This window comes from Convolutriloba macropyga, chromosome 10 (genome assembly GCF_964194025.1).
Source record: "Convolutriloba macropyga chromosome 10, txConMacr16.3, whole genome shotgun sequence".
NCBI lineage: Eukaryota > Metazoa > Xenacoelomorpha > Acoela > Convolutidae > Convolutriloba > Convolutriloba macropyga.
Window position 1 is genome coordinate 40,763,693 of NC_134477.1, and position 22,842 is coordinate 40,786,534.

Consider the following 22,842-nt stretch of genomic DNA (forward strand, 5'->3'; position numbering starts at 1 on the left):
TGATTGACAAACATCCTTGCCTTCTCATTGAGACATAATTTAGCTGATTTTTATCTGCCGTTGAAAGCTATTGACTTTAACGTCGCCGATATAACGGGTTTTCTAAAAAAGTTTCATTGTTTTTTTTTATATTTGTTCATACTTGTTGATTTTTTGAAGTCATATTGTTAATAAAAGAAGCACCCCATTGCTGCTAAAAATTTATATGTGATTTGAAAAATTTTAACCAAAAATTTTTTTATTGGCATCGACACTTTTCTGGGTCAAATTTTTTGAATTTGCTATTTTTGCCGTTTAATTCTTCATTTAGTCGTAAAATGCTGACTGGTCTCATAGGCTTCTAACTGAGGATTTAATGGATGATGTTGCTCAATGTACTCAATTTCCACAGTATTAAAGTTTACGATTTTGTTCGTTCTCAAACACTTTTTATACTTTTCAGTTTTTGTTCTCTTCGTCAGCTTGTAATTTAATCTCATCATTGAGAGATTCCATCCAATTTCTTGTAATTCAAAAAGTATTTTCTCACTGATGTCATGTCGTAACTCATGATTTGTTTGTTGCACAATATACGTTTTCATAAAATTTTTTGAGTGGTCAATATTTGTGTTTCTTTTTCTCTTCTTTTATCACATTCGCTGAAAAACTTTTGTTTTTGCTAATTTTGGTGCTTGTTTTTTTTCTCGTAGTCTTTTTATTGGCAGATCTTGTGAGCGCGTTAATTAGGCATGGTATTTTGAAATTCAATTAGTAGTTCGGTTTTGTAACGATTTTGTAAAACTCAAACATCTATTTTTAATTATCTCCTAATTAGGTTGACAATTAAGTCAAAAATGTAGATGATGTCGGGTCTGAACATCATGTGCCAACGCACATTAACGAGCATCCTTGTTTGATACCAGATTCAACTCACAGTTTTTGTATGCTGGTGCAGTTAAGCAATCCCTCCATCCTCTCAATGCAGTTATTCTGGAGGTAGAGGTGGGTGAGATTGACTGCAAATTGGAGACTATTTCCTAGATGGGTTATGTTGTTGTCATACAAATATATCACACACAGGTTGCCACATAAAGACAGATCAGGACCCTAAAAAATAATAACTGGTTTGGTAATACTTACATAAAGCAAACAGTGCGTTTATGTTGCTCGTTGAAAAGATCCTCGCCTGTGTTTTTTTGAACGCACCGTACACCCTGTGCGCGTTCAAAAATGGTCTGAGTCATAAACGAGGACGCATGATAACCTGAACCTGGGAAGAACTCAGCGACTATGACGCCGATGGCCTGAACCGAAAGATCTTCTGAAAGGAAAGTCGCCGACCTCTGTTAATGTTACAACGGGTCAGTGCGAAGTGGTACTGTCATCTTTTGGACAACTTGACTGATGTTTGTGATCTTAGTAATAGCATAGGGGTGTGTTTTGTACTATATTTCATCGACAAGTTTGTTTTAGAAATTTGATGTGTTTTGAATTGACGATGTCAATTAAAAGAAACTTCCTGAATTAATTGTAACGATTGAAAACTAATTCTGATCTACTCTACTTGCAGCAAACATTCTTTTTACGTCCTCTAACAGATTTAGTCGTGCTATATAAAATACCATTAAATTTTTAATTGGCTGTCGTGAAAGGCACTCCACTTACACTGTTTTGAAAACTTTTTACACCCATTCTCATTTCCCTTCATCATTTCATCAACTCTTGCAAATGACGCTCATATTGCAACAAAGGAAGACCAGTTACAGAAAAATTATTAGGATAACAGGTCAGTCCAATGACCGACAAATTTTGTGACATTTTTTAAGTCATGCTACGTTCAAAAGATGCAGCTATACTATAATAAACCACAAAAATCAAAGCCTATAATGAAAACCTCGTTTCGTCATTCAGTTGGTTGGATATGAAGGTTGACGATAAACTTGTTGTGAGTCCCATCCGAGGGAAGCAATATGTCAAGATGACGATTGCAGTAAAAACATTTTGTTGTTTAAGGGCTGTTACATCTTTTCTCTTATATCTATTCCCTTTTCTCTTTCTTGGGGTGCGTTTTTAGGTTAAAAGCAGAATGTTCCAGCAAGATTAAATCATTCCAACTTTTTTTTCAACCCTCTATTATTTTCAATTACTTTTCACTGCTCTTATTTTTCACAGTGGATATTATTCACTGCGCGGATTGGCTCTGCTCTAGTATAATACTTTCATACATGCAGTATATGACAAGGGCACTGTATACAATGCCCTTGAACAAGAAAAATGTTTTACCGCAACTTTCATCTTGACATGTTACTTTCCTCGGATGGGAGTCACAACGAGTTTACCGCTAACCTTCATATCCAACCAACTGAACGAAGAAACCAGTGCACAAATTTTAATCTTAAGTTTCCCAACATAATTTATTTACGTGTTGTGTTATAAGATGATTGAAGTCCTATCAAAAATGATTTTTAAAGGATTCCTGAAATGCACATAGTTATAACAAAGTGCATTTCAGGAATCCTTAAGAACAATTTTTGAAAGGTTTCCAATCGTTTTGAAACACTCTCAATAGCAGTACGGCTGTTCTACTGAAGTGAACAAACAACTGATCATGCAGAAAAAACGCATATTTCACCTGTAGCCGTTGAAGAAATTACAAGGATCAATTTCAAACAAATACCGGCTTTTCAATCTCATATCTTGCAATATTTGGATTCTTATCTGGTAAGGATCCTTGCAAGAATCCGACGCTAATCTTGAAAGAGTGCTCCTAGGGACGGTTTTCTTGAAAACTTCTTGCATATTCAAGAGACATCTTACAACCTCCTGAAGAAAAACAAGCACCATTTTGCCAGGTGGCGCGTAATCTTGGAAGACCTTTGTCGGATTCTTGCAAAATCTACGGGATCTATTCTGTTTTGCCTCCCCTCCCCCCCCCCCGCTTACTGGGCTTATATCTTTCACACCCCCAGGCGCACGTGCTATTTTTTAACATAGTAACGTGCTATATAACAACATATAATTTGTAGCGGGGGGGGGGCAAAACAGAATAGATCCGATCTACGAAGATAGCTGTCGATAAGAGGTTATGGTACAACTTACTATCAGGTCAATTCCCTTCTCGGGTAAATTAAGGTGAGTGAGTTTGCGCAGGAACTGTTCTGTGTTGTCTTCTGGGCGCAGTTTTGTTCCCTTGTTGTTAGCATGTCTCAAAACTACATCCGTCGTCAATACTACCATCTTCTAACTTTTGATTCAAACTAATCAACTTTTGAATAACTAGAACAGCCGTTGATTTCAAATAGAACTTTTCGGGAAGTAAAATAATCTGGCAGCGAGCAATTCGAGTGACCCAAAATTGTGCCTGACCTCGCAACCTTCGATGAATGATGTCGCAATAATCGTTTTTCCTTTTCAATAAAACGGTATTTCTTAAAAGTCAAAACTAACAAAAAAGACCTATTTTGAGCCTATTAACAAAAAAGACTCTTTACAAGAATTTTTTCTTTTCGGAAAGATATTTCTCTGTATGAGTAGCTAAAAGAGGGGTTAGGAATGGTTCAATTCAGCAGAAAATTGGAAGAAAATGAAGCGGTCGCTCATCTTATGTAAACAGAACTCAAAAATAATTATCACATAACAAAAGTAAGAAAAAAACCTAAAGAAAGCGATCACTCTTCTGCACGTTGATTTATTTAAGAAGCTGTTTTATTGTTAACACAAATTACACGACACCATCAAAGCGTCAAATTTACAAGCAAAAATGGTACTTCCAGAATAAACAATGCATAAAGCACATTGTTATACGCAGGTGTGCTTTAAACGCCATATAAACTATGAATAATCAATCACTAGAAAAATAATCATAACGTAACGATATAACATTCAAAACTATAAGCAATGGTTTTTATCAGAAATTTTACAATTGATTGGAATAAACAAGTGAATTCTATCGCTCATGTTATTATTAAACGTATTCGCAAACGTGTGTTTTATCGTATGCACGTGCTCCATAACGCTCAACTTATAAAAATGTGGCTGGTTTTTGTATTATGGTACATAAGAACTGATTGTAGTGTGTACTAATACCAGTTTACGTCCATAACGGTTTTACGTTTGCTGGTGAAAAAATCTCGTTACTTTTGGTTTTTAAAGTTTGTGCATGCATGTTAGCTCTTAAAATTAAACAAATAATTTTGAATAGGTCACATTATCTATTACTTAATAATTGCTGTTTCGCTCATATATTCGTTTTCTCATATATGCAATTTATTCCCATTGCATGATTTGGATGAAATACTTTATATAAAATAAAATTTAATTTTTGCATTAACAAGTGAGGCTATAGTCATTTGCTTCAAATTTTATATTCTCTTTCTTTCTCTGAGTATCATATTTTAATGGCCCGCGGAGCTAGTGGAATAAAATCGGAAGACTTCACGACTTCTGTTGGACAAGATGATGAACAGGAAATCAGTGAGGGTCTGAATAAGTTGAAACACTTGGGTAAGTTTTTATTAAAGCTTTTCCAAGAATTTTTTCCTTCTGTGGGTAGAAGACCCGCAGAAAAGAACCAGTCGGAGCAGTTTTTTGCGCCATTCATGGGCGTTTTTTGCGCTTAATGTTCAAAACTGCTAAAAATCTTATTATAATTCTTAATATATTGGAATTCTCATTATAATTCTTATTAAAATTCTCAAATATAGAGAATCATTTTTTCCAATTTTTATTAAATCGAAAAGAAGCACTTCGTGTAAGATCAAGGAACTATGCCAATAACCCAGGTTGAGGTCCCAGACGGAAAGTCGGTATGTCCAGACCGTCCCAGACGGAAAGTGACTATGTCCAGACCGTCCCAGACGGAAAGTGCCTATGTCCAGACTTTCGTGCGTTTTTCCTTGTTTCCAGACCATGTAAATTTGAACGCACGACACCCCCGTCGTGCGTTCATCTGGGTCTGGACATATCGGCTTTCCGTCTGGGACCTCAACCTGGGAAAGCATCTGCTTTGAATTATTGGACATTTGCGTTTTTCTTTTCAGAGAAGATAGATAGCCTCGGAAAACATCCGATGTTTTAAAAACTCGAGAACTTGAGAAATCGAGAAGTTCAGCCTAAATAGAAATATATTTAAATAGATCGAATTGACCCATATTCCAGGAGGAAGGGAACTGAATGTTACGAATACGGAAAGTGTACTCTACATTCTAAAGCATAAATAAATATTATCCTTCAATTTCAGATTCGGAGGAGCTCAGATTTACATAACGCATAGAACTAGTCTCTTACAATCGTATATTTAAAGACAAAGCAGAAACAATATAATTTATCATTTGCAATCACTTAAAATCATTTGCATATTGCAGACACTGCAATTCAATTATTTTGAACAAAAATGTCGTTCACAATTTGCCCCCAACCACTTCGTATGTATTGCATATTGCAGAGGTTATGATATATATTTATATGGAACCTGTTAGTACTGCAACGGAGAATCCTCAAAATTATTTATTACAGGAGAAAAAATAATGGTTTTTCTGATCTCTTTCACGCCGAGCTTTTCAAGCTATCAGTTTACTTATTAAGTGAACAAACATTAGATTTTAGTGAAGCAATTTATGTTAAAGAACATTCATTTTATACTCTCAGAGAGGAAAGACCAGGACTCAATTCAAAAAATATTTTCACAGCATAGAAGGATATAAAAATTCTATAAAACTTTGAAAAACTGGGCTTGCCGGTGGATTTTATCCCGTACCTAACTCCACGTGCATTTCAGTACTGAGCCAGTATAATTGCCATTTCTCGTCAGTACTGAATCATAGACTGATTCATGTCACGTTTTTGTCACTTTTAGGATGACGTTTGTCGTCCTTTCTTCGCCACCTCGACAGGTGACATTTTAACTTTTGTGCCTTTAATATAAGCTTGAAAGAAGCATTTTTCAAGCGAAAAAGCGAGCAAAATATATTACATGGGAGACTTGCATTTACTATGCCCAGTAGTGATTTACACTTGGAGTTGGGTACGGGATAATATCAGATGAATATCCAATAAAATTTCGGACTGTATTCGCATACATATAGCGATAACTTCTTTCACAAAAAAACTGAGCTAACCAGAAAGTTGTTTACAATAAAATTAAAGCAATGACTCTTCTTCGAAAATCTTGCCTGAAAAACATTGAGTCTACTTCGAAAGAAAAATAGTCGTAGAACCGTAAGACGGAATGAGGGCAGTCCAACTACAGTGAAAACGGACCAGTCATTGACTTGAACCAGCATTTTTCACCTGCAAGCCTAGTGTTCAACCATTATAACAACTGGTCTTAAATTCTCGAATTTGAGCATCTCTTATAACCCCTTCTCCAGTTTTTTCTTGCTCCTCAAGGCTTAATTTATCTAGCCTACTATACGATGATCTAGTAGAGGTTCCCGTTAAGATATTTGGCGTTATCTGTAAATTTTGGTTTCTTAAATCTTTTTACTTTCCGTAGCAAGTATTATCTCAAAAATTATCACATAAAGTCCATATCGTCTTCGACAGGAACATTAACACTTTACTTTGCTGAAAATCGTAATAGACGAGGAGAATTTGTTTTCAAAGAACGGTGTAAAATTCCCTTGCTTTTCAATTCTAATTTTCTTTGTGACCTCTATTTGACGCCATTTTTGTTCAGAAATTTTTGATGATTTGTCTATACGTAGACCCTGTAAAAAATTTTTTGCAAAAGATTTTGCTAACTGATTTTTTGGAAAGAATCTTTTAATCAGTTTTTTTGTTTGGCAATAGAATTTAAAATTGTAAAAATTCTGATTTGAGCTACGTTTGTCCTGTGCGATGTTTTTTTGAATTAGCTGTTTGGTTGGGTCTAGATCTCCATCAGGAGAAAAAGAAAAACGAAATTAAACGCATCTCAGCCTATTTTGTTATTTGTTAGACTCGGAAGATTATCTTTTACAAAAAACTCATAATCAATCGTGATGATCTTATGAGAGGAACTGAAAGCTTTATTGTGTTTTATTTTGTTTGTATCGGTTTAGCCCACAAAATGAGAGTAGACGCGGGCAGTTTCAGTGAGAAAGACACAATGTTTGTGCAGGAGCTGGTGGCCTATCTGCAGTCATTGGTAAGTTCAGGCTGTTCAGACTTTGTTAAAACAAATCGGACTGTTTTGGCTTTATTTGTATCTCTATTTGCAAGATTAAAAATTGTCAAAACCGGACTTTTCTTATACAGGCCAGTTCTCACCCTCTATCAACACAAATTAATGAAAAAAAAACTGTAGCTCAAAACTAACAATTTCTCTTTGCGAAGAAAGGAATTTGCAAATATTTAAGTGTGAAGTTGTCAACTTTAAAAAGTATAACATTGGTATTTAGCACGAGGAGTGTGTAAAATTGCGTGAAGTATACGAGACAGAGACTATCAATGCCAGTGCATTGAGGTATCATCTCTACTACCTGCCCACACAGATCCAGAGGGAGATCAAGCAAAGTGTCCGACAGGCCAGGGAATCAAACACCACGCGTATACAGTCATTAGAGGTATGTCGCGTCTTGACTTGTAAGGTAGCGGTTGGGGGGGGGGGGGGGGGTCCAGTACTTGCAGTACTTGAGGTTGCACTGTTGTTTCAGGACACTCTGAGTCAGATCGAGAGCAATATGGGGGAAATGAAGGGCAAACTTACCGTTCTGGAGAAGGAAAATGTCACACTGCAGTAAGCGTAATTAGCGCAATAAGCATTGAACACCGACAACAATTTAGGGGGGTTTTGCCCTTATTTTTCTTGCCGAATATACTTGACCGATGAACTCACATCATGTTATTATTTATTTCGGAACTTCCCGCGCCCCCAGCACTCCTCCAATAGCCCATTGAAAACCTATAGATGCCTATATAATGTTATATAGATGGTGGCGACCTTCCTACTATAGGGAATCTAGGTGACCTTTTTTCTTGAAATCCCCGAAGGTCTGGAGACCAATGACCGGCCTTTTGGGTTGCTTAACTTAATGTGGTTTCAGCCCCCAGAGAGACAAATTGCACGAGAGACATGAAGAAGTAGTGACTCATCTCAATCAAACTATGCAGGAGAAAGCCAGGTATCACAGACATAATAGGCTACAATCTCAAAACGGATAATTTCCGATAATGCCCCGCCCCCAATCATAGTGTACAAAATGACACGCCCACGTGTGAGTTTTAAATTATACGCAGCCACTAAGCACAAACCAAAAAGATCCCAAAAAAAACATTATCAACTGACTAGTCAAGTATTCTTGAACAAGTTGTTTATGAGTTCCATGATGTATTAATATAGACAGCTTAATGAGAGCGCCTTTTTGGTGTTATCTATATAGCAATTTTTACTGATGACCTAAATTTAACTTTAGGTACGCAATGTTGATATCAGTTTTGTTGTTTTAGCAAGCAAATTTTGCTTAATGATACGCGTGATCAACTCAGAGAGGCACATCAGACGGTTAGAAGATCTTGTCTCTCAAAAAATTTGTAAGATGAATATCTACCTCACCTTAAAATACCGTTAGATATAGTAATTTAAAAAACCTAACTTTAGGAACACGTATTGCTGACAATAAAAAAATAATCTTTCAAAAATGCGAGCTTCTGGATATTTTTTTTCAGCTGGTTGGAAAAAACTATCCAGAACAAAAACTGAGAAAGAGAAAAATACCAATTGTTGGTGGTCTAATTAACCGCATAATGAGTTAGAACTTGTGACTGAAAGTGAATAAACATGTAACTCATAATTTTGCTAATTGTGAGAACTTCTTTTGTTAAAGAATTACCCATCTGAAAACTTTTTCTTGTATAATTTTTGGAAAACTTTCTCCTTATTATAAAACTTGATTTGAAAACTTAAAAGATGATAAGAATATCTGCTGCCTGCCCTGCATGTAAAACTTGCAGTTGACCGTAGAAACTAATAGTTTTTTTGTTCACTGCCAAAAAGATTCAAAAATGAAAAAAAAAATGTGTAAAATGTTGTCGAAAATAATTTCAGAAACATTAACGCTATTCTCACTTTTGACAAAATTGGATATCATTGCCGATTTTAGAAGGGAGTTGGTATCTATCAAAGCATAACTAATACAAATAACTGATACCGATTTTTGATAGAGGTGTCTTTTGTTTTTATGTATAAAAATCTCAGAAAATTTATCAATAGTCCCTCTGGCAGTAATAAAAACATCGTCGAAAAAACATGGGGATTGTCGCGGCTGTTGTTTTGTGAATAAAAGCAATTGGTTCCCATATAGCTAAAAGTTTTAGAAATAATATTTCATTAAATTGTTTTTTCCAAAAACACTTTTTCGAACAAGGATAAATCTTCAACTTACAACAATGTCGAAAAATTATTTAGATGATATCCATTTTTTGTATTTCCGGATACAAAATAACTCTTGTCTTCATTAAAAAAGTCATAGTTTAGTTTTTAGTTTTCAAATCTGGTGTTGAACTGTTCGCCTTCTTCGCGCGTTTAAAACTGAAACATTTAGCGAAAACCGAAAACAATTTTTTTTAAAACTTCTTTTTATTAGCAATTAAATTAAACAATTTAAGAAAATTTTGATAACATACGAACTTAGTTCATGGCACTGTTGGATCTTTACGGTAAGCGTCAGCATTTATCAATTTTATACAATCATGCAAGATCATTGTGGACAAATTTTGAGATAACAAATATGATGAACCAAGGCAGAGTAGGATAGTTCAAAGATCTGACAATAAAATTCTCCTAAAACAATTACGTAAAACAAATATCAAAGCAGAAACAATATTAATCGAGTTATATAAGAACTCCTGCACCGCAGAACAATCATTTTTTGTTCAAAAATTTATTCTAGCATTCTTCACTGTTTCCCTTTATTGCGATGAAAAAAATGACAAGATATGAACAAATGAAAGAAAATTCAAATTGTAGTTAATTGAATGAAGCACAGTGGTTTTGCTAACATGTCATGGAAAGAAAAACACACGGAAAGTTCGGAAATATATGCTTTTTTGGGTTAGGGTATTTAAGGCTGGGGAATTTGATCCAATCAGACAGCCTAATAGCATGTTTATCAAGGAATAAACATGCTATTGGGCTGCCTGATTGGATCATATTCCCCAATATAAATGCAAGTCCTTCTACAAAAAATTAGCATTGAATTATTACAAAATCATTTGCGTTAGTGATATCAGACCTGCATTTTGTTAGTTATTCGCTTTTTAGCCAATTTGCTGAGATGAGAGACAATGTGAAATTACCGCTCTTTCGTCGCTATTTTCGCTACGTGCTTTGTTTGATGCACACTCTAGCGACAATAGCACTGCTAAAATCGGCGATTAATCCTCCAAATGTCGTCGCCAATTTTTGCACGATATTACACCATTCATTTGCATTAAGCGAGCATGCAAAAGTGGAATAGTTAGTTTATGTCCATGCAATTGAGTATTAAACATCAAAGCGCTGTGGGTAAATCTACATTAAGCCTATTTTACTATTATTTTTGTATAACTAAAGTAAAACTATATTTTAATGTATTAATGTTTTTAAGATTAGTATTTAATTGAACAATATGTTTTAATTGATTTGTTGGATAATGGACTGCGCGATAATGCTGCATAAGGGAGAGGGAATTAAATAAAACTAATGTATGAAGGTAGGTAGGCAGAAAATAATTGACGGTAGACTGTCTTTTCGTTCATTCTATTGCCAATTTAGTTTCATAAAAATCCCCCCAGTACGAACTCTGTCTTGTCCACAAATTAATTTCATAAAAATCCTTCTATAAGAATTCTGCCTTGTTTGCGTGTGCAAGCATGTGCTTTTTTGAACAAATGGTTTGGTTATCAATTAATCGACTCAATAAATTTATGAAAATCCCTCAGTTAAAACACAAAACTTCTGTAAATAATTTCAAAAACAAAAACTTTTTTATGAAAAAAAGATCATAGATTTATGAAAACAAAATGAAAAGATATGAATTAGTTAGACTTGTCGCTAGTTTTTGCACACTGTAATATGCGAAAAACACCAACAGATATACCAAAATTTGAGCGTGTCAGGATTTTTTGCACTCGCTTACTTTCCTGATCTTAATAAATTTGTGCGGAAAACAGCGACATGCCGAGTATGTGTATGTATATGTATATATATATATATATATATATATATATATATATATATATATATATATATATATATATAAATTCTGCAGCTATAAAATTTTGTATTATTCCTACCTAAATTCAAGTGCGTTTCAGTACTGGGCCTGTATAAATGCAATTCCTGATCATGACTGATGCATGTCACTTTTTTGAATTTTCAAACGTGCGTTTTACTCTGATTTCTGAATTATTTGAAAGGTTAGATTAGACTTGGGAATCAAATGTCCAGTGCAATTCACATTCATTTCAAAAAGCACATTTGTGCAAATATTTACATAAATCAGTGAACGCACGTCTGAAAATTCAAAAAAAGTGACATGCATCAGTCATGATTCAGGAATTGTATTTATACAGGCCCAGTACTGAAAACGCACTTGAATTTAGGTAGTTAAGTAATACAAAATTTTAAAGCTGCAGAATTATTCAAACCACTAAACATAGAAAGCGCAATTTAAATTATATTGTTCATATTGTACAAAATTGAACTGAATTCTTTGCCATCAAAGTAGGCCAGATGATAAACTATTGCCCAGGACAGTCAACGAGTCAACCTAAAATAAAAATTTAGAGTAAGTCTGACAGTTTATTGCAGCTTTATGAAAAATCAATTAAAAGTGACTGATCATGTTTGGTTCAGATAGCAGACATCGAAGATGACATGTTGGAACTTGAAGAGGTATTGAAACAAGAGCGACAGCAGACTAAAAAGCACAAGAGAGAACTCAAGCGAGAGATCGATGAAACTAAAAGACGAATTAAGGAACAGGTGAGAAATCAGTCCAAATTTTTCGTCAATTTTTTATTAATAAATTTATCATCTATTCTTAACATCAAATGATGATATTGCTTTTTGTTCAGGAGAGTGACAATCTGAGCAAGAAAGACGAATTGGATGAGTTGAGGAAAGAGTTGGAGGCCAGGAAAGAGAGACTTCAAATCAAAAGCAGAGTAAGTCAAGTGAAAAGTTCGAAAACTATTAAATATGCACACTTTTGGACAAAAAAATGATTTTCTTCCAATTCTTAAAATCACTCTAGGCAGTTTTTTTTTAAGGGGGGGGGGGGGGGGTTCTGTTCCTTTTTACGTTTTTTAACCATGTCATGTTTAGTTTATAATGGTCCCATTTAATTCTCTTGATTAAAATTTCTATTGCTTGTCTATGTTTTTTCACTAGCGACTCGTTTATTCTCCGCTTTTTAGTCCACAGGTATGATAGAGAAGAACTGTGCCCAGCTGAAAGCGAGGGAGGAGAACCTGGAAAAGCACTTGGAGAGAGTGAGGAGTGAGAATGACAAGATGAGGGCTGAGATTGTGTCTATAACCAGGAGTGACTTCGAGAAACAGGCAGAGTACACTGAGGTCAGGGAGAAACTGGAGCTGCAACTTAAAGAGGTAACAAAAGATTTTAGTAGTTTTAAAAGTTATTAATAGAGCAACAAAACTTGAAGCACACCGGCAAGATTTCGATATTTCGTGCAAATAAAGAAATACCCAAAATCTCGAACACCAAATTTTCTTGGAATATCTAGGTAAGTTTTTATCAATCAAGACCAAGAAAAGTAATTAGCTCTACCTGTCAATGGCTATATATATATATATATATATATATATATATATATATATATATATATATAATGTTTTTACTTAAAAACCAAGCCACTTTCTGAACAGATCTTTTCCATTGGTGAATCCAGACCACCCTATGCATTTACTGCTTGTATGCTAAGATCGATTGTCGAATTTTTAGGGAAGATAAGTTGAAATATTTGTAGCTTAAAAAATCTTTGGTGAGCTATGAAGTTAAGATACTAATTACTGCCTATTAGAACTGTGCCGTTTTTGAAATGGCGGCTGAAGCTGGAGTACCATCATTGTTCTGGAATACGTGCTTTTCTTTAATAGAAATAAAGTTCTCTTTCAATTGAGTACGCTTTCGGTGATTATTTTTTGTGACTTTTAATTTTTAGCGAATACAAACAATAGGCTCAATAAATTGAGCTGCTTTGTTTAGATACAAGACAACTCACAATCAACAATTGAAGAGAACGAGAAACTGACAAAACAGAACATGAAACTACATACAGGTATTTTCAATCAAATATTTACCAGTTAAGATTTCTAAATGTAGATAACTATATGGTTCTCTTTTTCAGAAGAACACTTCATCGGTAGTAAAAAAGATTTTCTTTTTAAATGAACTACGGACTATGACTGCGCTAGTTTTGTAATGTGAGCACAAACTATTGCTCGCCTAAAACGCAGCACATGAATTGCTAATTGCCCGGACTTGATTCTTAGAGCATTTCAGAGCTGAACCAGCACATTTCAAGGGTAACCTTAATTCGCTTCTAAAGCATCGCACCCCTAGGTTATTTTTAAGATTCTTATGTACAGTTTTTTATTATGATTATGTTGAGGTCATCGAGCTCGCCCTGTCTAAATTCATCCTGTATAGTCTAAATTTTTTTATGCATTGAAGTTAAATTTGAGCAACATAATGTCATAATTTTATTGCTTACAACTGGTGATTATTATAGTAATATCCACGCTCTTTATAATTAAACTAGGTTGTATGTAATTACCACAGAGGCCATTTAGCTTAGTGATAGCGACTTGATACGCAAATTAAATATTACAAGTACCCATGCTGAAGTTCGAATCACAAATAACGCAAACCTTGTTAGCGGGAGTTAAGCTGAACATTTATTTTTCAAGCAGTAATTTTTACTTTATAATCAAGACCAGTCAGCGCAAATTGTGACTTGAACAGAGTACTGGCCATCCAGAAAGAAACCCGAGTAACTCTAGAATGCTTCAGCGCTGATTTGCTCTGCCACCAACCTCCAGGGGAAATCATTATTCAAATCTCAATTTCAACTCTGTAAGTTTTTAGAGTCTAAAATAACGTGAACGAAATGTCTCACTGAAACCAAAATTGAAGCACCTTCACATGATGTCTGGCTTTTTAGAATTTATGATAGAACTTGGAATATGTTATAGAATTCTCGATTAGCTAATATTTCTTACAATATTTTCCTCGTAACTCGAAACCATTTTTATCAGGAGTGTCCAAGAAACGTGTTTGCTATAAACTTTCGAGATCTTAACAGAACTTTGCATATAAATCATTTGATTAAGATTAATTTAAAATCAGTGAGTTAAATAATTTTTAAAAGAACAATGCCACTTTTGAAATATAATTTGATTCATCTCTTTATCAAATCGAGCATTTGCATGCTTAAAATTTATCTTAAATTACAAGCCAGTAAAAGATTTGTCAAGGCAAACTTCTACAGCCTATGATTCGAAGCAAACTATAGACTTTTCCGAGCAAAATAATTCCGATTTCATATCAAAGCTATTGGTCAGAGAATTTTAAAAGTACTGTAACATGCAATAAAAATGGTTTACTGCATTTATTCGGTAGAAAATTTGGAAAACTATGTATTATAAATATATTTTAAAACATATTGAAAAGAAATTTGCTGAGTAAACAAAATTGAATCTGTTTCCCTTAAATGAATGTTAAACACGTACTTAACTGTTATGGCAATCAAGCAAAAATGTTAATTATGGGGAGTTTACCTTAAATTTAGACGCCAATTAATTGCATCTTTTGTCAAGCATTTTCATTTAATAATAAATTTTTCTGAAAAAAAAAACAGAAATCAATTTAAAAGCCTGATACATTAGTTGAAGACAATTTATTTGTTTGAGGTACGACCATAATCTTTTTTGAAACTAAATAAAAAGCACATAAACGTGTAGAATTTTTGTGCTTCTAGTTTTCACTTGAAAATTCTCAAACACAAGATTTATCTCATTATTATTTTAATAATTCTTAAGCTTATCAAAATGACATATCGTTCTGGCCATATTTGTTTTTACAAAAGAATCTGTTTGCTTAGTTTTGGAGTTCGTGGGACAAAAAAAATTGATTGAAACAATGACTCGATGCACCAGGTTTTAGATCTCAGAAGGCTTCGTGCAGTACTGAACTTGAAAATTCAAGTAGTAAACATCAATTCCGCCTCTCAAAGATGTTATAGGAAATCTTTTTTTGCGTAGTTTGGTATCATTATGTGTTAAGTGTGATCATTGAGCCACACAGGTTACTTTTACAATGTAAGGGCTGACAAAATATTTGAAGCAAAATAAAGTATCAGCATGATTGCATAATTCTGGTCGTGCGTTACTTTTCATTATGCAAAATTGAATATGCTTGATTGAATCTAGGTAACAGAAAAAACAAACAGTGCAATTTTGCCTGAATGTTTACAATTTTCTTCAATTGTATTTACTGCATATCCTGATCACATGCTCCAGCTGAATTTGACCAGCACGTTTTGCACATGAACCAACTCAAAACTGCAAAACTGAAAATCTGTTAACTGAAAATCTGTTTAAAACCATTTGGAACACTGAATTTTTTTCAATGAAATGAAATTTCAGAACTGAAGCAGTCAAATGAGGAGAAGAAGGGTGACCTTGAGGCAATGCGCAGTTTGAAAGATGAGCTGAGTTCACACCAGCAGGAGATGAACGAATTGACAGACGAGACAGGGAGACTGAATGCAGAGAATGAACAAATGAGTCAGGAGATACAGGCTATCCAAGAGACACACGAGTAAGTCAATTCACATGCACTCATTGACAAAATTAAGCGCTCAAATTGGATATCTATAATGTTATCTGTCTGTCTTTCTGGAGCATTTTCTATAATATCCCAATTTTTGGTTTTTTTGGGTGAATAGACTGTAAATTGATATAGAGTTTTAGCTCATATAAATTGCAGAGAGATGACAGGAGTAATAACAGTGAAATTTCGGATACAAATTTACCAGTTTTCCTTAAGAAGCAGTGAATTGAGTAGCACGTGAAATCTGTTTACACGTGAAATTACTGATCGAAATCATGAAAACTTAACTTGGCATTTATGCAGTTACCAAGCAAATATTTTATCACAGATTTGAATGAATGGCCTGAGTATTTCCTTCTTTGGTATTTAACGTCTATTCTGTTGACTGCAGCCCAATTACTAAACTGACGACTATCATAATTCCGGATAAATTCAGGTTTAAAGAGAAGCGAAATGAAGTTTGTATACAGTGTGTTTGAGTGCATGCTATGGGAGTGCGTGTGTCTCGTTTTTTTGCCACAGAAGTATGATAATTTTAAGTCAGTATAATGTCACAAAAACGACAAAAACACGTCATTTGCATCGCTGTATTTTGTTTACCGGCGCAAAATTATAATAAACTTTGCGAAACGTCATGCCATTAAAATTAAAGGATGTACAATTGTATAAATTTAGCTTGCTAGCATGTTTTGATTCATACTTTCTGGTTGTCCAAGTTGTTTGTTGTTGTTTGAGTCTCAGGTGAGTCCTTTGCGATAAGATTTTTGATAGCATTCGTTCTTAGACTCCAAATCCAAACATAGCTTAAAGTTCTGAAACACGATTTTGCATTTCGTATCTAATTTTTTTTCAATCATCATCTTAATTTACAAACTTTTTGTTTCAGCTCCGCAATGAAAGTGAAGAATTCAGAAGCGGACGCACTAAAAGACAAGCTTCTTGATGTTCAGAATCTACGGTTAGTCAAACAGTCCTTGTTAATGTAGAAGCTATAGTATAACAAGCTATAGAATTGTGACTGCAATAAAGTAAATTTTCAACATCGTTTATTTATGATTAACACTATTATCAGTTTGTTTCCCAGTTGTATTCAATCCTAAAATTGAAAGAAGAAATATTGTAAAAAACGTAAATTCTAAAAATACCGTGAGAGAGTTTAATTACTTCTGAGCGAAGCTGAGTTGTTTCAGCATCTTTTGAGCTCTTGTTTGAGACGGTAAACATTAGACCAAATCATTTAAGGGAGTTTTTTTGGAGAAAATATTTTAAAATGAAAATAATGGAAACGCTTATGCAATCATTATCACTTTTTCAATGTGCAGCAGAGAAAAACGTCGAAAGGACGGGGATAACTTCCGCTCTTCCCAGTCTTTTTCCACCTCTTCAGGTGGAGATTCCACCTTCCGCTCGGTAACCTCTTCTCCCTTAGACAAAGGGGAGGTCGAAGGCGTGGGTGAGAAAAAGTCTTCCGCTGATAAAAAGGATGAAAGCGATGGTCAACAAGGTAACGACCTCCCGGATGACGCTGAGAACAATGGTAAAACTGATGAAAAACCAGAAGTCGACGTTGTTTTCCATGAAGCCGAAAATGACGGTTTTGAATTGGAGGAACAAAACGAAGATAACAAAATCTTGTCAAGAGTAGCAACTTTGCAACAACAACAAAGTAGTACTCTAAGTCTCTCGTTACAAGAAGATTCAAACGATGCTAACAATTCTACCGCTAAAGGTGGTAAGCCTCGCAAATCACGGCTCTTTTCCTTTCAATAAAAAAGTTTTTTTTTGCGATATACATAACAATCTATATGCGAATATCTATTTATAAGCAACTACAAGTCAAAAAATATTGTATCAGGCATAATTATTATTTTAATCACACTGATTTCTATTCAGTGCCTGCGAAAAATATCAAAATTGTGAAACAAATTTTAAAAATACCACAAATTTATGGGGAACTGGAAAAGAGCAGTTTTGGTTTTACAGCTGTTACGAAACAATACAGTTTGGAAGCTCAGCTGGAACTCGAGAAAGAAGCAGAACGTCTCTTTGAAAAGATTGTGGGACGGTTGAGCGAATCATCGGACGAGCTCAATTCTTTCTGCTCAAATATCGAGTAATTTGACAGATAGAATTATTCTGTTGGTAGATTCCTAGTTAAGTTAGCGATTAGATAATAGACTAATCTTTTCTGTATAGAATGAACCAACTATAAGGCAACGACTGTCATTTTTTTTGCCGAAATGTACAACCAAAGTACAACTTAAGCGCAAGAGTAAAGTCGATTTTTGCCACAAGTGTTTACTTCGGGGTCATTACGTAGCATTAGTGCAATTTGCTCGAATTTGTCTCTAGTTTTCTATAAATAAGTTTCTATTTAATGTCGTTTTTAAATCGTTTTTAGGATGTCAGATTCCAGAAATCACAAAACCCAAGTTTTTTTAGATTTCTATAGCCCATTGCAAGTCTCAGTAAAATTACAGCGTTTCGTCTAAGGTGAGCAAACTGGGTATATGCGTATGCGGACATTTGCGACGTTTGTTCGGGCAAAACCATTTAAAATCTGCTTCAAATTTGCTTGAAATATTGCCCTAATTATCCACACTCAAGAGCAAGAGCTTTTGAGCAAGAGTGGAAATCAGTGACAAGATTTTGCCACTCTTGTCCACATGGCATGTCACCCTTGTTTACACCTCCACTGTTGTCCACAGATACTAACCAAAGTTAGCAGCAAGTCGAATTGACAGAAGTGAAAGAAGCTGAAAACATAATTGCTGATTCATTTGAAAATTTCCCTCAATACTAATTATCGATTAAAAAGACAATGAGCAGTTCTGCCACTACACATATCACTATTAGAAAAACCAATAAATCTATGAACTTGTTCTCAAAGAATTATTAATAAAATTCGAGCAGAAAAATTATTTTCCTATGAAATGCAAGTACGAAAATTCGATCTTTTCCTGAAATATTTGTCAGCGTTTAGCTTATAGTTTTTTCATTGTGAAGATCAATGACGTTTTTATGAGAATTTGTATTGAGGTTTTGTCACTGTTAGGCATAAGCAAAAAGCCCCAAATTTAGACATTTGTGCATGTGCTACATAATGGACCCAGTTTCCATAAAGTTGATTAAAGAAAGGACTACGACTCGACTAAAACAGAAATGTTGCTCCTGTAAAATGAAAAAATTGGTACTCTTTGCAGATCATGAGAGCGCTCACAAAATTTGCTGTTTTTTCTGCTAAGACCCAGTAAATTATCCTCTATATTTCAATTGCGGCGCAATTCTATATTTCAAGTTGTTTATGCATATGTTATTCTTATAAACTATAAGAATAACATATGCATAAGCAAATTATTTGTACTTTGATTAACTGATTCAATTAATTTCTGTTGTCAAGCAGAGTTCACACTCTCCAATGAAGCAAAGTACGCTTTCAAATAATTTAATCTTTAAATTATGGCTTACCAAACTCTTCTCGTTCTCTGCTTTTAATGCCATAGAAACCGTTGAAAAACGGTTTCAAAATAAGTGTTAAATTACAGCAGCACCTATTTCAGCTTTGAAATTCCGATCTCGAAGAATCAATTTGTTTCAAGAATTTTCCTGAAGTGTGATACATTTTAGCACATTTTTTAATTAGTATTAATGACTACAAGTAGTAGCGATAACTTTAAAAAATCACATTCTTGCTCTCTTTGTATTAACCGATAAGAAAAAAATCTTTCATGGGAAGTGTTGCAAAATTAACTCCTTGTTTCGTTTAAAGATGATAAACCCGCTATCAATAAATATCCTTTTGATAATGGGATTGATCGTCAGATTTAAATTTTTTCTTGTAGAAATTTTTGTAACTTCAATTTTCTTGTTTTAGTTTTATTCTATGTACATAGCTGACTGTCTATTTTAAACATAGATATATAGACCAGTGCATATGATATTGTCCAAAACATTGTTATTTATAAACTCTGTTATAATCAGTGTTATTTCTCAGACATCTATTATTATTTCCAAACAATTTAATCTACATCGGAAGTTTCTGAAGATTTTACTTCAACCACCCAATTGACAGAGGCTGGTCGAAAATCAATGGCGAAAATGTTTCAAAGCGGAATCGAGAACAAAGAAAATTGATGACCTATCTTAAACTGTCAGTTTGATCGGCATGATTCTCTTTTGTTTAGTGCTAGGAATGTTGACCGCCAGGGGTTAAGCCGGCAATGAAAACATGAATACTTTTGATTGGTAGTCAAATATTATCGCTCAATACAGCGCTAGTTCGTGCAAACATTATAATTTGTCTGTGGTTGGGTTATAGGCATAATTCCTGAAGTTCGATTATCGGTTGAAGCCTGTGTCTGCCAACTCGATGATCGCCTTCTTGTTAATTGTTCTCAACATTTCTGTTCATGTCTGTTTGTGTTATTTGTTAGGAAGCAATTGCAACATGAGCTAGATGAAGTGTTGCGACAGATGGACAGAGTGAAAGCAGACAACGCGAGACAGCTCAGCATTCTTAACAAGGAAATCACAGAGGGAAAAAAGACGCACGCACTACTCACGAAAGGTACAGTCAAAAATCACAAGGGTTCTCAACGAAATCGGCATATTTTATATCTAATTTTGTGATTATTGCACTCAGGTTCAGACCTCGACTTATCAAAAGACTTTACAATTGTAGTGTTTCTCCACGCTTCCCCTGTCGGGCTCGTAAATTTTGCTTCATAAGGGTGGGACTCAAAAACGATTGGTGAATTGATGTAAAAAAGACGCATTAATTTCAGAAGATAGAGTTCATTTCAAAAGATGAGTTTATTTCAAAGATGAGTTCATTCCCCAGTTCTCCAGCTGGTTCATTTTTCTACGTAATTTGAAATATAGATTTTTTTCCACTGAAACTCGAAGTGACAATTATTGTGATTTTTTTCAGAGGGACAAGAACTGCAGGCGAGTATCAAGAAGTCAGAAACAGAGATCAAGAGGTGTCAGGAGTCACTGAAACAGGGCAAACAGAACTACCAAACACTCAGAGACAAACTGGAAAAAGATATACATATGTATGAGGTTAGCTAAACCACACCCAAACAAACTTCTGGGAAGTTATATCGGAGAATTAGAAAAAAATCATGGAATGATAATCATTTGAGCCTATTTTTGATAAATATTATTTTCATAATCCGCTAATTCAGACTGTTTGTTACTTGTTGTTTGGATGACCTTTTTGGAAAGAAACCCGTAGTTTTTTTTCAAATTTGCACAGACTAGGTTGTACGATGCACAATCTGAAAGAGTTATCGAAATCTTCAATTTAGAAAATGGTTAGCATTTGAATACAAGCAAAAAAACTTTTATAGCATATATTAAGTTATATAGCATATTTTAACTTCTATAGCATATATTAAGACTAGGTTGTACGATGCACAATCTGAAAGAGTTATCGAAATCTTCAATTTAGAAAATGGTTAGCATTTGAATACAAGCAAAAAACTTTTATAGCATATATTAAGTTTTTATAGCATTTAATTAGCGCGCACTTTAAAGGAAAAATTCTCTGAGAAGCCAATTTTGTAAAAAAAAAGGAGCCTTTTTAGAAATCAAATCTCACAGGGCATTTGATCACTCAACACTTCTACCCATATTAAAGGTGACAACACTCCTTCGTAAGCTGAATTCTTCATCCAAATCGATATAAAGCAACGTATAAGTTATCGTAAGTACATAGCAACTTTCATCATAAAGTAGCGTATTAAGCTTAGAACAACGTATTAAGATTAAATCTACTTATTTGTTAACATCCTCCGGCCCAGATGATGTTGGGAGGATGGGTACCAATTTTACAAGCGGGCGAACGAGCGATCCGGAGGACGTGCGCAATGCGGCGGAGCGTGCGACGCTGTCTGAACCGTAACGGAGTTCAGTGATCCGAGCAGTAGGGTAGTAACCTTTTGGGTTGGTCTCCTCAACTACCCAAACCAAATCACCGGTCTTAAGGTGATGCTCGGCAGGTGTCTGCCATTTGGAACGTCGGTTCAGTGTCGGGACGTACTCTTTGATCCAACGAGACCAAATAGCGTTAGCGTAAGATTGCGCGCGGGCGTAACGCTTACGGCGATCAAACTCATCTACACCAATGATTGAAGGGAGACTACGTGCTTGGTTACCAAGAAAAAAATGGTTAGGTGTTAATGCGCCTAAGTCGGACGGGTCGGCGCTTACGGGCGTTAACGGAGGTGAGTTAAAAGCGTGTTCGATCAGACATAAAGTAGTGTTCAAAACTTCGTCACTGAGGCGACGTGTACCGAGGATGGTGTAAAGTGTTCTCTTGAAACTACGTACTAGCCTCTCCCAGATGCCACCTTGTTGTGGCGCACTGGGTGAGTTGAAACTGCATTTAATGCCTTTATGGCCAAGTTCCACTGAAATAATGATAGTATTCCACTTTTCGATGTTCTCGCGTAGTTCTTTTTCCGCCTAGTTCAACAAAGTTAGTACCATTATCAGACTAAATAATAGCCGATGTACCTCGACGGGAGACGAATGGCTTCACTCCCATTACACACGAACTGGAGTCCATGGACGGAACGATTTCAACATGAACGCCACGAGTAGTTAAGCATTTGAAGAGGGAACCCCACATCTTCTCGGTAGTCCTACGTAGAGTAACGTAAAACGGGCCGAAGTAGTCGACCCCGGTGTTCGTGAAGGGAGGAGACTGGTAGGCGAGTCTTTCTACTGGGAGGTCAGCCATGAATGGTTGAATGGTGGCAGCTCGGAGTTTTCAGCACGTGACGCAGTTGGATTTAATTGAACGCAGTGAGGATCGTAATTTGAGGATGGTATAACGTTCTTGTACCTTAGCCCGCCCGTAGTCAATACTTTGATGATGATGATGTTTAAAGTGGTTTTGCCTAATGAATAACTTTACAAATGCATGGCGTGCGTCGAGAACGATTGGATGTTTGAAATCAAAGTCAACTTCGACCATCCGTTTGATGCGGCCGGCAGATCGGATTAGACGATTTGTCCCAACAAATGGAGAAAACGGA

At 35.1% G+C, this 22,842-nt stretch overlaps 2 protein-coding genes across 8 annotated transcripts in view; one reads left to right on the forward strand and one right to left on the reverse strand.

The window, feature by feature from the left end:
* The window catches only part of LOC142348133 (uncharacterized), an 84,229-nt gene extending 80,286 nt beyond the window's left edge, over positions 1-3,943 (reverse strand). The window contains exons 1-3 of one of the 6 annotated variants that reach the window (XM_075399337.1): positions 3,732-3,943; positions 3,079-3,244; positions 914-1,086 (exon numbers count right to left, since the gene is read on the reverse strand). In XM_075399337.1, the coding sequence (XP_075255452.1) occupies positions 914-1,086; positions 3,079-3,216 (311 nt within the window). In that variant the 5' untranslated portion in view covers positions 3,217-3,244; positions 3,732-3,943. Of the gene's footprint in view, positions 1-913; positions 1,087-3,078; positions 3,256-3,697 lie in introns of all 6 variants that reach the window. The other 5 variants (XM_075399335.1, XM_075399336.1, XM_075399333.1 and 2 more) reach the window with 5 other exon arrangements.
* An 87-nt stretch (positions 3,944-4,030) lies between these two features.
* Positions 4,031-22,842, forward strand: part of LOC142348134 (uncharacterized) — a 33,918-nt gene continuing 15,106 nt past the window's right edge. The window contains exons 1-15 of one of the 2 annotated variants that reach the window (XM_075399338.1): positions 4,031-4,482; positions 7,020-7,105; positions 7,359-7,523; positions 7,614-7,696; positions 8,004-8,081; positions 8,407-8,461; positions 11,795-11,923; positions 12,016-12,105; positions 12,358-12,549; positions 13,169-13,241; positions 15,610-15,784; positions 16,188-16,232; positions 16,683-16,754; positions 20,230-20,363; positions 20,727-20,860. In XM_075399338.1, the coding sequence (XP_075255453.1) occupies positions 4,377-4,482; positions 7,020-7,105; positions 7,359-7,523; positions 7,614-7,696; positions 8,004-8,081; positions 8,407-8,461; positions 11,795-11,923; positions 12,016-12,105; positions 12,358-12,549; positions 13,169-13,241; positions 15,610-15,784; positions 16,188-16,232; positions 16,683-16,754; positions 20,230-20,363; positions 20,727-20,860 (1,617 nt within the window). In that variant the 5' untranslated portion in view covers positions 4,031-4,376. The remainder of the gene's footprint in view (positions 4,483-7,019; positions 7,106-7,358; positions 7,524-7,613; positions 7,697-8,003; positions 8,082-8,406; positions 8,462-11,794; positions 11,924-12,015; positions 12,106-12,357; positions 12,550-13,168; positions 13,242-15,609; positions 15,785-16,187; positions 16,233-16,682; positions 16,755-20,229; positions 20,364-20,726; positions 20,861-22,842) is intronic. The other variant, XM_075399339.1, reaches the window with a different exon arrangement.